The sequence below is a fragment of the Pelodiscus sinensis genome, chromosome 11, assembly GCF_049634645.1.
Source record: "Pelodiscus sinensis isolate JC-2024 chromosome 11, ASM4963464v1, whole genome shotgun sequence".
Classification (NCBI taxonomy): Eukaryota; Metazoa; Chordata; order Testudines; family Trionychidae; genus Pelodiscus; species Pelodiscus sinensis.
In genome coordinates this window covers 27,880,908-27,898,834 of record NC_134721.1, presented here as the reverse complement: position 1 = coordinate 27,898,834, position 17,927 = coordinate 27,880,908, and the positions used below count along the sequence as shown (strand labels likewise).

General features: G+C 37.7%; 1 protein-coding gene across 3 annotated transcripts in view; it reads right to left on the bottom strand.

The window, feature by feature from the left end:
• The window catches only part of ERC2 (ELKS/RAB6-interacting/CAST family member 2), a 1,112,164-nt gene that overhangs the window by 1,059,250 nt on the left and 34,987 nt on the right, over nt 1-17,927 (bottom strand). For all 3 annotated transcript variants that reach the window (XM_075938889.1, XM_075938890.1, XM_075938891.1), the window contains exon 3: nt 2,865-3,671. In XM_075938889.1, the coding sequence (XP_075795004.1) occupies nt 2,865-3,521 (657 nt within the window). In that variant the 5' untranslated portion in view covers nt 3,522-3,671. The remainder of the gene's footprint in view (nt 1-2,864; nt 3,672-17,927) is intronic.

The following is a 17,927-nucleotide window of genomic DNA, read 5'->3' as shown; positions in this document are numbered from 1 at the left end:
GGAGCCAATGCCCCAGGGTCAGCCTGGGCTGCCAAAACAGTCCTTTCCAGCTCTCAGCTGGGATCTCAGGCTGCCTGGAAAAGATGGACCTAAAACCCCTCTTTGGAGCTCTGCAACCCCACTTTGATCTTTCTGGCAATGTTCCTGTTACCTTTCTTAGTCTTCTTAGATCTCCTCTCACTTCACTTCCTCTCTCTCCTCTCCCTGCAAGGAGGGCTTACTTTAAAAGGCTCCACAGCAGCCTCAGGTGACATCAGCTGGCCCTGATTAATTAACATCAGCCCTATCTCTTTTGCTTATGATTGACCAGGGCTCTTGCTGCCTTAAAGCTGCCTTTCTCTCTCTTAGTTATAGTACTCCAGCCTGACCCTGACACATTTTCCATATACCTGGGCTACAGGCTTTGTTTGGAACCGTAAATTTCCATGCCCATGGCAAAGGATATAAAAGACACAAGAGACAACTCCATTTTGCCTCTTTCCTGTTTTAATTTTCTGGACTATGAATTTGCAATTACTGTAAAAGAAGCATCTTGAAAATATGGACTAAGGACCTTTCAATCTTTCTGAAGGTTAATAGATACACTTTTGAAAGCCAGCAGTCTACTCCATCACTGCTACAAATCTGATATAAGGACTTGAAATCAATTCCATATATATGAGGACACGTCTAGACTACGCTCACCTTCCAAAAGAAGATATGCAAATTTGGTGCAAATTTGCATATCTTCTACCAATCCCTTTTTCAGAAGAGGTTTTTCGGAGAAAAAAGCAGTCTAGATGGGGGGGTTGTGCAGCCCCTTTCCCCCCTTTTTTTGAAAGAACCCTTATTCCTCAAAAAAATACTGTTCCAAAAAAAGGATCAGAAGAAGATATGGAAATTCACACCAAATTTGCATATCTTCTTTCAGAAGCCAAGGGTAATCTAGATGCGCCCTGAGCTATTAACCATTTATAACTCTATTCTTTGTTTTATTAATAAATCTTTACTTTGTTGACTAAGGATTGGCTAACAGTATGATATTTGGGTAAGATCTGAGGTTTACAATGACCTGAGGATAAGTGTCAGGTCATATCCTCTGGGATTAGTAAGAAACTCACATATGCTGAAATAGGTTTTCAATAATCTCTCACTATATTAGAAGTAGCTGTCTGGGTACAAGCCAAAGGCTGGAATGCCTAAAGGGCATGGTGTTTGGCTTCTGGTTAACCAATATAGTACTGCTGAAACGTTTTTGTTACTGGCTTGATGAATCTACTTACAGAATAAACTACCAGTTTTTGAGGACTGTCTGCCCTTTACCTTGCAGCCTGCCCTGAGTGTGTCATTATTAGTATAGTCCTTCCCAGATACCCAGTCACACATGGTATAATACATAAATATTTGTGGAAATAGAAGTAATATATACTGAAACATCTAAATGCACTTGGAAGTTCAAAGAGGCACATTACTAGCAGTGCTTCTGCAGAGGCAACGCAATACTGGTGATTAAAAACCTAGGAAAAAGAAGGTATCAAAAAGCCTGACTCTTGCTGCTTGCCTTTCAATGATGGAGCACAGGTCAGAGAACTTTAAAGGTGAAGAACATATCATATGTTATATTTTATCATAAGAGAATCAATAGATGTTCTAAAAAGGGGTAGCTTTAATTATACAAACCATCACTGAGGCTACGTCTACACTGGCCCCTTTTCCGGAAGGGGCATGTAAATTTCACTAGTCGTCGTAGGGAAATCCGCGGGGGATTTAAATATCCCCCGCGGCATTTAAATAAAAATGTCCGCCGCTTTTTTCCGGCTTTTAAAAAAGCCGGAAAAGAGCGTCTAGACTGGCCCCGATCCTCCGGAAAAAGTGCCCTTTTCCGGAGGCTCTTATTCTTACTTTGAAGTAGGAATAAGAGCCTCCGGAAAAGGGCACTTTTTCCGGAGGATCGGGGCCAGTCTAGACGATCTTTTCCGGCTTTTTTAAAAGCCGGAAAAAAGCGGCGGACATTTTTATTTAAATGCCGCGGGGGATATTTAAATCCCCCGCGGATTTCCCTACGACGACTAGTGAAATTTACATGCCCCTTCCGGAAAAGGGGCCAGTGTAGACGTAGCCTGAAAGTATGTGTAGAAAACTTACACAAAATAGGAACTTGCAATCTTACCTTTACCATTAATCTATATAGCTTCATAGGAACAGCACAGAATAACTACTTTTCTGCTGATGGCACTATATATTTAATCATGAATAATCTGAATAATTAATAACTATATCTTCAATCATTTTATAACTGAGAAAGGAAACATTAATTATACTTCAGATATAACTAAACATTTTCAAATTGTTCATTTCCTAAGGATGGGTTTCTAAGGAAAGTAGCTGACAGTACAATTCCAATTTATTTCATGGTAGGTATAATAGAGAATATTATCAAATTTAAGTGATGAGATTTAATAGCAAGTCTCCTTTTAGTTTTCATGGAAATAGGGTATAAAATATGTCTCCATGTACATATTTATACTTTTCCAACTATGCTCAGAAATGGTGCATTTCCCTCTTCAGTAAAGGATGCAGAATGCATTTTGACTGCTGTTGAAAAAAAGTATTACAGAATGTCTGACAAATAAGAAAACAGGTAGTGGCAAATAATCATTTTCCTCAGCAGTAATGTGAAGGAATGCTGCATCAAGGAAATTATAAACTACATCCAGATTCTTATTAGTGTGTTTTCCTACTTCTTAGCAGCCTCAGACAGATACAGCAAGACAGAATTCCTGTTGATAATGCCAAACTTGCTCCAACACAGGTTACACTATTATAAGCAAAATATTAAGTGCTTTGCTGTAAATTGGTGAAAATAAGCTTTCAGGTTTACTTACCTGATTCTCTTCATGAGAAACTCTCATCTGTTCTTTAAGAACTGACATCCTGGCAGCTTCTTCTTTCCTCAATACTCTTTCCTTTTTTAGCTCAGGACTCCAGAAAGTCTTGATGCTATTCATGGAAGATCCCAGCTTACTGTCCTTGATATCCAGTTCTTTTCTCAGAAGATCATTTTCTCTTTGTAGTTCCTTGAGCTGAGCCTGTAGATCTAGCATGGTACTATCCCTAACCTGTCTCAGCATAGAGGGAACTTGATGGTGATGATGATGTGAAGATGTGGTCAGACCTCCATGCTGATCAGTGTACGAAAGGACATCTGTGTGAGAAAGTCCAGCTGAAGCAATATTTGGACTACTCCCCATAGCTGTGACTCGACCACCATACACAGCTCGATTTGTAGCCCTTCCAAGAGTCATTGTGCCCTTTGGGAAAGTAGTAGAAGCTACACCTTCATGGTCACTAAGATACATCGGTCCAGATGTTGCATAGGCTGCATTAAGGGACTGGATGTTCTCCATTGATAGTGTCTTACCAGTTCCTCCACCTCCCCCACTGCTTGTTCTCCTGTGGCCCAGTCGAGGAGATCTTGGCAAACGAGGAGACCGGGAAGGACTGCCTTCCAAATTACTGATTGTTCTTGCACTTCCATACATTTTTCTACTACTGTGAGGTACTACTTAATAAGAAATTAGTAACACTGATGTTGGATATTAAATCTGTAAATCCAGATAATAATGTTGGCAAATGGTTTCAATGCATTCTTCAAGTAGGCAAAAACGGATGACTTCTCAAAAACTGAAGATCTGAAAAAAATCATTAGAGTTGAGTAAAGTAACAAAACAAATACAACATACAGTCACTTTACAATAATTAAAGTGTCAGACAGCACAGCATATATCAACTGGTCTAGGAATAATTATTTTAAAAATAAGAATAATAGTGTATTTTACTATTACATATAGGATTATTATTTGTGAATTACATTTCAAATGGAGAAACTATGCTAAAACTATTTTTGGCATTTTGACTTAGTAACACTGTGGGCCAAATATATCCCTAGTCATTTAAATCCATTCATTTAAATCAATAATCACAATGAAATTATGTCAGGGATGAAACTGTCTGATGTCTACAAAAAATAAATTGAAACCAGACGTTAAGAATGAATTTGCAAAACACAACATATCTGTTTTCCTTTAACAACATTAATAAATACCACATTGTTGGTGACATGATGGGGACTATGAAAGGGGAGTTAAATACTGTATAATGCAGTACTTCTGATAGTTCAGCTTTAGCAGTAGAAACAGATATTGTTAAGCTAAAGTTCAAAGTTTAAAATAAGACAGTTTCAGAGAATAATTGTCTTTCGGACAATTAGCAATTATTATTAGAATGATAACAGGCACTATCAACTACAGTTTTGCTGGTATTTGTTGTTTGTCTACTTCAAGGGAAAAATAATATTATTATGAATAGTAACTCTTTTTTCAAGTAAAGGAGGGCATGTCAAATCTTTTCCACATTTGGTATCGTTATGGCATTTTTGTAGTAGTCTTACCTTTAATTGGTTTAAATAATCAGAACAGTTAAAGTTACTGAGAATTTTATAAGGAATCTAATACCAAGAACATATCAACCATATATATCTGTTATCTCCCATAACTGTGAGCCTTCACTGACCAGTTTTTAACCAACAAACAAGCATTCCAAGAAAGTTGTGAAATTAAGAAACTTGACCGTGTTATCTATCTAAAATCATGTCTTAAAAAGGTGATCAGTTCAGAGAAGCAGCACACCAAGTTTAAGTCACTTAAATGTAGCAATTTTTAAGCATTTCCATAGTATATTACCACTACATACAGGTACCCAATTCTTTCATGTCCATTTTATATTTATATTGAGGGTTTGGGGGGAGGGTGACTGGATAGAAGGGGGAGGAATGTAAATATTCTTAAACCAAGAATAACAGCTAGCATATTAAATCATTGCCACTGTGTCTGAAGCATTTGAGAAAAAGCAATTACAGACGTTAGTGCAAACAAAGAAAAAAACAAGACCATATTTGCAGGAGTCCTTATCTATCTTTATACAAGAAAAATGTACCATTGGAAAAACACTGTAATCGCTAAGGGTATGTCTACACTACAGCGTTATTTCAAAATATCTAATTTCGAAATAGTTATTTCAAAATATCTAATTTCAAAATAATGCATCTATACACAAAATGTGTCCACACTGATTGGATTCTGAATCGCATTTAAGGCCAGCTGGAACTGGTTCCGGCAGGGCATCAGGTCAGAAGTTACCTTGTGGCCAGGGCGGCCAGCGGGGCACCCTGGGAAGAGCTATTTCAAAATAAGCATCTACACAGTGCTTATTTCAAAATAGCAATTTTGAAATTGGCGCTATTTCTCGTGGAATGAGGTTTACCAATTTCAAAATAAGACCTCTGCTATTTCGAATTAATTTCAAAATAGCAGTTGGCTTGTGTAGATGCTAGGAAAGTTATTTTGAAATACCGGCTGTTATTTTGAAATAACTTTGCTGTGTAGACGTACCCTAAGATATGTAAATCATCCATTACCTGCTACAAGTGTCTTCCAATTGTTTTACATGGATTCTAAACAACTGTTGAGAGTAAACTAGGTCTTCAATAGGTCTGTGAACCAGCATAGTGTAAATCATTTCAGTCTGAACTATTTCATTGCCAGAGTGGATTTGGACATGCTGAAACATTTCATTTTGGTCTCCTTGGTACTATTCTTCAGTGTATCAGTGGCCTTTCAAATACTTTAGAATCCAGTTTTCATGAGAGTTGCATCAGCAACTATAGAAATAGCACTTAGAGGGCTATGCAATGGACTTGGACCAAAGTGCAAGATTCTGATGACTTTTAGTGTGGCAAAAATGGACACACTGAACTATTGGTGCTGAAACTGTTAGCAGTTCAAATTCAAATAGCTCTCTTCTCTAGGGCAAATACAGCCCTAAGCAAACTGGATCAATCAGTGCTAACAAAACATTGGTTTGCATTACCAATTTAATGAGAGTCACTTTTTCCTGTTTGGTTTGTATTTTCCCCAGCAGGTAAAAGGCAGTTCTATTTTCCCAAAATACAGATATTTCTTCCATGTAGAAATAAGCCTCAGTTTTGCATGATGTAGCACAAGCATCATCCATTCTGATGAATACTAGAATTTTAACTAAGCAGACATTATTGGTGGGAAATAATGCAATGCTTTCTTGCTGAAGTATTCTAGTGACTTCCAATGAAGTCAATGGGAACTACTCAGCTGGAAGGAGAATCAGGGCCCTGAAGTAATGCTGAAACATTTTAAGTCATATAGGCCATAGCCTTGCCTAAGGAATCAAACCCTGAAACCATCTGGAGTCTTCCTGGATTCTAGTGGAATGAAGGCAAATACAAATTCTAGAAAAGCCAGATACATTTTCCATTAGTTCTTAAGTGACTATTATCCCAGTATTTGGGTGCCTAAACATACCCCCAGTGAAAAGACAAAATCCATGCCTTCCCAGCTCCAATTGCCACATAATATTTGATTCACTAGGATACAAATTATTTCTGACATCTCAGCTCCAAAACAGTCAGGGAGGCAAAGTAAGGACAACAGAGAACACACAATGCTTCACGACTATTGCAGTTGGGACAATTTGATCCATTCTCATAATTCCCCAATTGTTCAATCATCCTCTACCACATTTTTTTAATATAGTCATAGGTCTCTGAAAAGCTCTACTTCCTCATAACAGCTTAATAGGGGTACATCTACACAGTAGTGTTATTTTGGGACAACAACATAACATAGTTCGCATCTATACTACCAGCAATTATTTCAACATAAAGTTAAAATAATGTCGAGCTGGAGGACATCTTACTCCAGCTCCTATAACCCTTATTTCACGAGGAGTAAGGGAAGACGAAAGAAGAGTGTTTTTCCTTCAACTTTCTTCTATGTAGACAGTGCCAAAAGCCAAATTAAGCTAATCCAATTTAAGCTACGCAATTGACGTAACTGAAGTTGCTTAACTTACTTCAAGTTTTCCCTGCTGTGTAGATATACCTAGGTGTGGAATGAGACTCTGTAGATAGCAACTCAAAGGCCAGGCAGCTAATCTGTATGTGATTCCCACCACCAAGAGCAATGGTAAACCAGAAGATGCAATGGTAATAGATTACCAAAATCCTAAGTATGGCTTAAACGAAGCTTACTTAAAAGCTGAAAATGTGGGAGGTTGAGACACTGGTGAAGTTGTGTATCAGAGAAACACAGGACTAACCTACAGCATATCAGGACCACCAGTGCCACCATTTCTACCACAATTTAATGTGTATGATTTTTATTTTTATTTAAGTCACTCATTACACTACTTAGCCATCCTTTTTTAGCTGTAGTCTGTTCAAAACCTTCCCTCTCCAGCATGTGTGAAGTCTGTAAGATTAATGACTATAAGAGATCAACACTGTATTTTTCACTAATCCCTATTGCTGACCTTATGGAAAGAGGCCTTAGTTTTCCCTAGACTTCTCCTTTACTGCAGGCTTTTATGATATGTTCACATTTCTGATGTAATAATCTAAACTTTACATGGAAGTTCCAGAAACAAGAAAAAATATGCAAAGCAGCAGCAACTGAAATATTACTTAAGAAACATCTGCAGTTCATATGTATTTTAATTTGCAATCCAATGCATATCTTCTTTTAAATTATACAGAGCTGCATGCAAAATGTTGCCAGCTTGAAATGCAGCATACAAAAAAGTGTTTCCTCACATGAAAGCAGACCAACTGACCGTGGGCACATCCTGTCCCTTTCTATATGGTTATGAAGAGCCTCCGATGCAGTAGAAGCAGTTTAGAATTACCACACAGAGGAGACAAGAAAGGTTTGGGGGACACCTACACAGAGGGTCCCCCCTCCAGTGATACATATAGGCTAGCTCCAAACGGACATCCTGTGTCCACCAGCTATCAGAATTCAGGGGCTGGTAGGGGACCCTTATTTCAGAGCCACAGGAGCAGCTAGCCCTTAATCTACTGGTACTAAACTCAGCAAGCAAGCTTGGCTGAGGAGGAGGTACATACAGAGGATTTAGACCCTGGAAATTAAATTCCATCTATTGTACAATGTTTCTCTTGAATAAATGCTATCAGCACAAAATTTAATTAATCTGGAAGCAAACACTTCTGACCACCATCCCTCAAGTATGGCATGTCCTAAACCAGAGCAAAACCAAGGTCATTCTAGTGCATGGAGGCTAGGGAGTAAGACAAAGGGAGATCACGCCAATGATCAGCATCTCCTGCATATCATCTTAGGGGAGGCTTTAGGGACAAAGTTAGGGGATCCCCAATTACATGCATCCACTAAGGATGTTAAAATGCGGTTAATTGACTAGTCGATGGAATTCCATTGACTAGTCAATAGGCACTTCTGCATTCCTCCTTTGAAATGTACAAGAGCCCCTGCTGACTCTGGGATCCATGGCTGCCCCTTTGAATCGCCACAGAGGAGGCATTTTAAAGGGGCAGCCCGCCGCACAGCTGATCGAAGTGGCTGTGCGGCACTGCCACTTTGAAGTACCCCTTCTCCCCTTATTTTATAGAGGCAGCAAAGGGGGGGAGGGATAGCGACTAGTCAACTAGTCAAAATACTATCCTATAAGCAAATGCTTAACGGATAGTTGACTAGTGAACTAGTCTTTTACATCCTTACCATCCACCAGCCACTGAAGCTACAGAGCTTGCAGTAGCAGGCATAGATCAGCTCCAATATAGCTAAGTGGACTGGTTTGGGAGCACTGCATTCTCCCCCTTTTCCACACAAACTTTTCTGTGTCCCCTCTTCCACCCAAGCTCATCTACTCAGGCCTGGAACAGAGTGCCGGATTTGGTCCATATTAAATATGGATCAGGGTCATATATTTTCTTTAAACAGTTACTTTCCATTTTTTTAAAAATCCAATCACTTACATTAAATGGCACTAGAAATAATAAAAACTGCACTTCTAGTATAATGTCTCGACAATTTATTTTAATAGCTTTTAAATGTGTGCTTATATTAATATCTACAGATACCCATTATTATTATTTTAATATAAAATAAGGTTTATTGATAACAAAATGCATAAAAGGATTTGGGGCCTCTTAAGCACACATGCTCAGAAAGAAAATTATTGGGTATTTTACTCTAGTGTCTCTCTGATCTTAGAGAATAGGAAATAGTCTATTTTAGGAAGAAAGTACTTCCTGATGGCTGTTCTAAATTAGGTTTAGTTTATCATCAAGGTTTCTGCCTCATCTCATCACCTGTACTCTGCTCATACTAATATCTTGGACTTACATTATCTATCTCAGATTCACACACGGAATTTTATTTGAATTTAACATTTTTTATTTCTCACAAAATCACAATTCATAGAGAAACATATCACTATCTGAATTTTAATTCTAGATCTACCTTACTAGTATATTTCCAAGTGCACTAATATTCTTGTGGCATACATTGTATAGATTTCTTGCAAAAATAATCTCCACAAAGCTCTGAGATTTGTTTTATATTTGTAATTACATTTTCCATCCTGTTTACATATTTCTGCACAGAGCCATCAATTTTGTTAAGATCCTGTTTGGATTTTGTTAGCAATACATCACTTCCACTCTATTAAAAGCTTGTGAATAATTTTCTACATTGTACCTGTCTATATTTTTATCTCCTAATGAATCACAAGTGCATTGCATACATAGGTGATGTTATCTATCTATTTATAACACATCTCTCGTTGTAGCATCTGAGTACCTATAAACTGGATAATCAGTTTACATTTAAAATGTTGATGATTGTGTTATCTTCCATTGTTCCCCTGGTCTCTGACTAGTAGATTTTAAAAGAAAGAAACAAAGAACATATGTAGTTTGGTACAGATTCCCAATATACCTACTTCCACAATAGACCTAACAACTGCGCTGAACTACCATCATACTAAAAATCAGAAAGATTTTTGTATACTAAAAATCAGAGAAACATATCACTATCTGAATGAATGGCTGACTCGTTTGAACAACAAAATGTAACTCAGGTTACATGTCATAGTAATAATTATGGCACAAAAGTCACCAGTGGGACAAAATATATACTACCATTATGAACTACACAGACTGCCCTATTAGACCAATGGGGCTAATAACTCCTATAAAAACAGAAACTGAGTTGCTATCTTAACTATTGAGATCATTGAAAGCAGTAATCATTGAACTTCCCTAATATGTTTACTTCTTTATGGTCTGTTAAACAATAATATGTTAATTATACTGCATGACATTAAATCTTACTAACCAATTTTTTCCCAACAATAAAAATAATATTGATATCTCCCAAACAATTTATATACAGGCAGTCCCCGGGTTACGTACAAGATAGGGACTGTAGGTTTGTTCTTAAGTTGAATTTGTATGTAAGTCGGAACTGGTACATATTGTAGGGGAAACTCTAGCCAAACATTTCTCCAGAGCTCAGTTTTATTCTCCCACACCTCACTTCCCTCAGTCCTTTATTCTCAAGCTGAGGTGTCTGCTGAGAAAAGCTGCTCCGCGTCTCCCTGGTCTGCTGGCGGGGGCGCTAGCTTCGCGTCTCCCTGGTCTGCTGGGGGGAAGCAGCTAGTGTGGGGTTGCCTCACCCCGTTTGTAAGTAGGGATCCAATGTAAGTCGGATCCATGTAACCCGGGGACTGCCTGTAGTAAATTTAAGAATTTCAGAAAATTTAGAAAAATCTCAGTCTTGCACTGCTTATATTAATATATTGTATCCTGATAAGCAAATGTAATCAATTTACAATAGGTCTTATTAATTGCAACAGGTTGTTATATTATAACTGAAAAAGAAAGGAACTATGTTCTAGTCATATGTGATTTCATCAGGTTTTTTTCTTCAGTTGCTGTAGTGTACCTGCTTTCACAAACACTGTGGTCTTATCTGCATTTATATAGTATTTATTTTAAGTCTAGTCATTCAATGAAGGATAGTAATCATGGTAGAAAATTTAGCTGGATGAAATTTTTCCAACAAAAATGGTTCTGGAAAAAATGTTTTGTAAAAAATAATATTCTTTAAATGTTCAAATTGTTGACAAAATTGGAAGCCAAAAAGTTTTACCTTCATCTTCTGCATTTCAGTACTCTTCTCTATATCCTCTGTCCCTTTTTCACATGGCAAAATGAAAAAGGGGGTAAGATACAAAAAGTAAATGAGATAAAGGAAAAATTTTAAAATGAAACGTTTAGAAAATAAAGGCATACAATAAAAACCTTAATTAAAATGTTGAATCAATGATCTTTTCTTTTTATTTTTCAAAACTTGAAAAACAAAATGTCTTCCAAATTTTCAAACATTTTGGAAAAGCTGTTTTTCTGGGAACTGGCATATCCATTTTAAAAAGTGAGGGGGTAACCCTTCCTAGATGCACATGTCTAATTACTTTTCTAGAATATTTTTATTAATTTCCCTTCAAAATAAAATTGGAATCCCTGACCCACAGATAGCACTTCCAGCCATCCAGTCCAAAACTCCTTTATTTTTAGGTGAGGGCTTGTGATTAACTGAGCCTTATTGATATTAACTGAAGGGTGAGTTCACAGTCATCAATCTCAAAGAGTTCTGTGATTCATAGTCTTCTGTTCTTCTCAGCTTAACAACAAAAAAATATCAGAAAGAAGACATTGGTTGGGGGAGTGGGGGACTGTAATTATGAACTCTTTGGTCAAATCACCACACATTTACTACATTGTAGCTACACTGCACTCCCACAAGACCCACCAAATTTCAAAGTAATCTGAGTAACCATACTGTATCTTTTACAGTATGGCAGGAATGAAAACCTTCTAGCTCAGTGGTTCTGAACCCACGGCCTACTTTTAACCCAGTCAGCACACAGCTATGCCTATGTGACATCCTCAGAGTCATACTACTAGGCTGTGTCTACACTGGGCCACTTATTCCGGAAAATCAGCTGCTTTTCTGGAATAAGCTGCGAGCTGTCTACACTGGCCCTTGAATTTCCGGAAAAGCAACGATGCTCTACTGTACAAAATCAGCCGCTATTCCAGAAAAACTATTCTGCTCCCGCTCGGGCATAAGTCCTTATTCCGGAACACTGTTCCGGAAAAGGGCCAGTGTAGACAGCCCAGTAGTCTTTTCCGGAAAAGCGCGTCTACATTGGCCACAGACGCGCTTTTCCGGAAAAAGGGCTTTTCTGGAAAAGCAGCCTGCCAATGTAGACGCTCCTTTTCCGGAAAAACTGAAAACGGAATAGTATTCCGTTTTAAGCATTTCCAGAAATTCATGCCAGTGTAGACACAGCGTGCGTGTGTGTGTGTGTGTGTGTGTGTGTGTGTGTGTGTGAGTGTGGTAAGCATAGAGCTCACATAACAGAGATCTGTATATGTCACCCACAATGATAAACAGGTTGAGAACCAATGCTCTAGCTTGTTTTTCTGTATTGGTGCATGAACAAAATGTAACATTTAAAAACGTGTTAAATACCATTCTAAGTTTGGATCTCCAAAGATTGAGAGAGTGCTAAACTTGGGCAAAACTCAACAGATAGCAATAATTTTGACCTGTATCACAATATCTTGATCTCTAGCTCTGAACGAAAAACACCACACCTTCTAGAAACTTTTTGAAAAAATGGCAGTTTTTTTCAGGATTAGATCTCTAGAACTGGAGACAAACTAGTCCTGAAATAGTGATATAACTGAAGGACTTACCGATGTTCTCATTTCCAAGAGCTCAAGCATCTGTAACTATATTCAAAGCTTATTAAAAACCACAAATAATATGCACTACCAAGTAACTACAGACATTATCAACCTGGTTTTTAATATGCTTAGAATAGCCTTCCTAACTGTTTGGACATAGTTCAATACTTCTAAAGTTTCCTAGAATAGAAGGAAAACTAAATAACAGATATAAAATGACTGGGAGATGCGGGGAAAAAAAAGACATGGCTAGATTCTCTTTACTCTCCATTATGACTTATATTTCCAACATTTTTAAGCACCTCAGTTGACAAAAGCCTTCTGAAAAAGATGCATGCCTACTTCAAATAAAAGTATCCTGGCACCCTTTATGAATTCTTTAAAATATAATCTCACCATAGAATGGTCAGCAGGACTTATCCCAAGTTTTCAGGGATGCATGCTTTTATAACTAGTGGCCCAGAACTGGAGGCATTTCTCAGTTATTGTTACTTCTCTCTCAGATTTTTCTTGTTTCATTTACGGCTCAACACATCACCAATCAAAGCAAGATACATTACTGAATTAAATACAAAAAGTGAGAAAAAACTGGAAAATGGAGAAGTGAAATAGATTGTACAAAAGAGTGCATTCATTAGCTAATCAGAGCTCTACGGCACTTTTGTCATTTTACTATGTCTACACTACAAAGATAATGAACAAAAAGCTCATTAATATATGAACTAAATATTGTGTTTACCAAAATTAAAGATCAAGTGTCCTTTCTTGGTTCATTGCATGGAAGTATAAGCAATGGTCAAATTGGGGAGAAGGAGCTGTAAACCAATCACAACCACACAATGGGTTTCTTTATATTTTAAAATATCAGTTAAGAGTTTGAAAAACTAAATTATAAAAACCGGAGGGATAAAAATAAAATTTGAATATTCTAATTTTTTTAAATGTTGCAAATATACAGCATTACTATATACCAAATGCCAACAGTGAAATTTAGGTTATCTTTAAATCATGCTCTGAAACGTGATTGCTGGTATTATTATAGTCTTTTTACTAATACTGTAAATTTCATCTAACATATAATCAATAATTTTGGAAATTTTCAGAATACTCACTGTTGTAGTGTTTTAAAAAAATGTATATATCTGTGCATGAGAATTTAACTGATTACTACACCTGATCTTGCATGTTGCTGAATACCCTCAACTCCCACTGATGTTAATGGAAGTTGAGAGCATTCATCACTTCACAGGAGGTGCTCTTTCCAGGATTTCATTCTAGCTAATGCAAATGGATGATGAATGAAGGAGAGAAAAGGAACTGTTGTAAAATATCCATCTTAGAATGTGTAAGATTATAAAATAAAGCTGTCAGGTACTCTACTGCTGTCAGGCACAGTGCCAGCTATTAGTACTGTGTGTTCACAAAATTCCAACAACAAAAACTGTTTGCCCCAAAAGCAATATTAAGCTTGTTGGATAGAAGCATGCTGAATGAATGTGCACCGACCCTACAGCTTCCACTGGCCACGGTTCTTCTTTATTGATCATTGGGAGCTGCAGGAGTGGTGTCTGCAGGCTAAGACAGCATATGCTCTGACTTTCTCAGGTCCTTCAGAGACATGCCAATCACTTCCAGGAGCACAATTACCATAGGGATAATGACTCCAGATACAACAGGCTAGGCATTTTAGAACTCACTACTCAAAGAATTACATTTAAGTGTAAGAGAGAAATTAAAGGGGAGGAGGGCAGGGTGATGAGCTCATGTCCTGCCCACCCTAGGAGCGGCAGGATAGCCAACATAGGATAAGGAACCCGCTGAAGGTAAAGTGGGATCTCCAGTGAACTCAGGAATAGGGCATCAGCCTCTGGAGCATAGGATGGTAGGCTCAATCCTCCTCCACTCACTCAGGCAGCCAACACTGGCTTCCCCAGGGTTGGACCTGGCTCCTGCATTAGGAAGGCAGGATAAGGGACCAGCTCAAGATAAGGGACCAGCTCAAGGTCAGGTAGATTTTGGAGCGGACTAGGGAATATGGCATTTATCTGGAGAGCACAGGGATGGGGCTTGAGTCTTGCCCACCCTGGCTGTGTCTACACTGGCACCTTTTACTGGAAATGCTTAAAATGGAACAGTTTTCCATTATAAGTATTTCCGGAAAAAGAGCGTCTACATTGGCAGGATCCTTTTCCGGAAAAGCCCTTTTTCCGGAAAATCATCCGTGGCCAATGTAGACGCGCTTTTCCGGAAAAAAGGCCCAATCGTCATTTTCGCGATCGGGGCTTTTTTGCGGAAAAGACTACTGTGCTGTCTACACTGGCCCTTTTCCAGAACAGTTTTCCGGAAAAAGGACTTTTGCCCAAGCGGGAGCAGCATAGTTTTTCCGGAAAAGCAGCTGCTTTCTTACAGTACATCGTCAGTGCTTTTCTGGAAATTCAAGGGGCCAGTGTAGACAGCTCGCAGCTTATTCCGGAAAAGCAGCTGCTTTTCCGGAATAAGTAGCCCAGTGTAGACACAGCCCCTGGGAGAGGCCAGACAACCAACACATGGTTTGGTAAGGTATGGTTTTATGATAAGCAATCTCTTTCCAGGCACATCTTATTTTCCTGGTACGACCAAACCCTTACTTTGCTTTAAGTTATGATAAGAGGAAGCTGTATACCAAACTTGGTGGCCCTAGCTCATACCATTTAAGAGAAGTTCTTGAACTAACAAACAGACAGAGATGGATACACAGGCAGGCAAATTCTCCCGATTATATATATATATATAAACGTTATATTGTGTTTGTATTACATTGAATTGTGTTACATCTTTCTCTGCTAGAATGAAGAGCATATGAATAAATATAGGTGCATCTACACTGCACCTTTACCTCAAAATAAGCTATGCAATTGCACTATGCAATTTACGCTACACAAATTGCATAGCTTATTTCAAGATATTTTCAAAATAAAGCGCTATACAGAAATGTCCCTTAACTCTCATGGAACAAAGCTTAGAGGGACACCAGACAAGCACGCCCGTTATTTCAAAATCTATTTCAAAATAACGGGCTGCTTTAAAGATGCAGAATAGCTATTTAGGAATACTTCTAGTACCCTGAAATAGCTTTGCAGTGTAGATGTAGCCTATATGTTCCCCATGTCAGAATTCAGACTATAATCAACTCACCCTTCAGTCTTCTCTTTGTTAAACTACATTATTTTAGGTCAATAGTTTTTCATTGCTTTAGGTCTCCCTTCCTATTCTGAGTTTGATATGTTTACTGAATGCTCCTGCAAATAGTAGGAGTTGCTTTTAAATAATTTTGTTTCCACCTAGAAAAAATAAATCTTACTTCTCTGACCCTTTCTACACAGTAGTGTTTCCTAAACCACATTTTCTCTGTAGTAGTACTGTCTCTAAGGGTATGTCTAAACTAGCCCTCTAGTTTGAACTAGGGAGGCTAATGAGGGCGACCAAAATTGCAAATGAAGCGCGGGATTTAAATATCCCACGCTTCATTAGCATGTTCCCGGCCGGTCGACATTTTGGAAATTGACTAGCCCGGAAGAACTGCCCGCGTCTACACGCGGCAGAGAAGGGCGATTCCGAAATAAACCCCTTACTTCGAATTACCCCTTACTTAAAATTCCATGAGGTTTAACTGGTAATTCGAAGTAAGGGGTTTATTTCGGAATCGCCCTTCTCTGCTACTTGTAGATGTGGGCAGTTCTTCTGGGCTAGTGAATTTTCAAAATTGCGACTGTCCGGGAACATGCTAATGTTGCAATTTTGGTCGCCCTTATTAGCCTCCCTAGTTCAAACTAGGGGGCTAGTGTAGACATACCCTAAGGGAGTTGACTAGCTTGGCAAGTGCTGTACTATTTTAATTTTGACACATCATTGAATAAAATGCAGTTTTTCATCTGAAAGCTAAAACAAACAAACAAATAATTATTGCAGCAATCACAAAGACACTGTTTTTACTATAACTTTATCAGACTATGAATTCTGATTTTTCTCTTGTCACAAATCAATTTCCAGATTTAAGATAACATATAACAAAATAGCAATTATTGTAACCTTCCCAATAATCAAGTTGATGATAAAAGTTGAGCTGTGCAGCTGCAACTCCGGCAGGTATAACTGGAAAAGAGGCTATAGTATAGTATAGTATAGTATAGTATAGTATAGTATAGTCTGAAATTAATCCTATGTTTTAAATAATAATTTTGTGGTTTTCCCAATAAATTAATGTATACAAAAATCAAAGCAGTCTTTCAGAAATACCTCCACACAGAAAAATGTTAGGGAAAATAGTCATTACAACTTTTGTTTGTAAAAGCAGCCTGAAGCAACCATTAACATGATGGAGCAGTTCCTCATTTATGTTAGGGGTAGCTTTGTGATGGTCTGCCAGGAAAAGATAACTTATCCAACAGTTAGAAGATTGTGACGTAAGCCAGCACAATTTTAGATTGCCACCAGACAGATTTAAATTGTGCTAGAGGGTTGCAAATTTTGGGGAATGAAATGCAGCCCAAAATAAAGGGAGGGCATAGGTGGCCACATTTGGATGCACATCCCTCGTAAGGTATGCCACTTCACCACACCATGCAACCCTAACAGCATATAAAATGCACAAAGTTTAGAATGTATGATCATTAAAACTATAGTTACAGAGTCAGATTTTTATCCGGTTTAAATGCATGTTGCTCAATGAAACAAATGTATATATGCAAATTTATGCCAGCACAAGATCTGACCCATAGTTTTTATTTAGAATTATGGGTCCAATTCACAGTGTTTGGATAAAAATTTGAATTTACCCAAAGATGAGAGATTGTGAACTAGATTTGATTTTAATTTGCTTAAAAATATGTAATTATGGAAGAGATAATAGTTATATCTTAATTAAGGTTGGATTCAACTTTGCACTTACAGCAGAATTCATCCTCTTTGTATTGTTTGAAAAATACATTTCACCTTCCTCAAATTTACAGCACAATATTTAAGTAAAGAGTGATCACACAAATAATTTTCACGTAAATCTGTTCATTTATGACTGCGAATCCATTTTTGTATTTTGCATCATAATTGTGGAGTCTTTTTAGATTAAAAACAACGGTTTGACATTTGTACACAATGATATTTAGTATTACCCTCTGGGATCAGAATTATTTTAATATTGGGAAAACAATTTATCATAACTTGGAAAATATAAACAATGGGTAGCATATAATATGGGGCTTTTTTTATAAACACCTATTTAACTTCAGGTTGTGGGTTTTTTTTT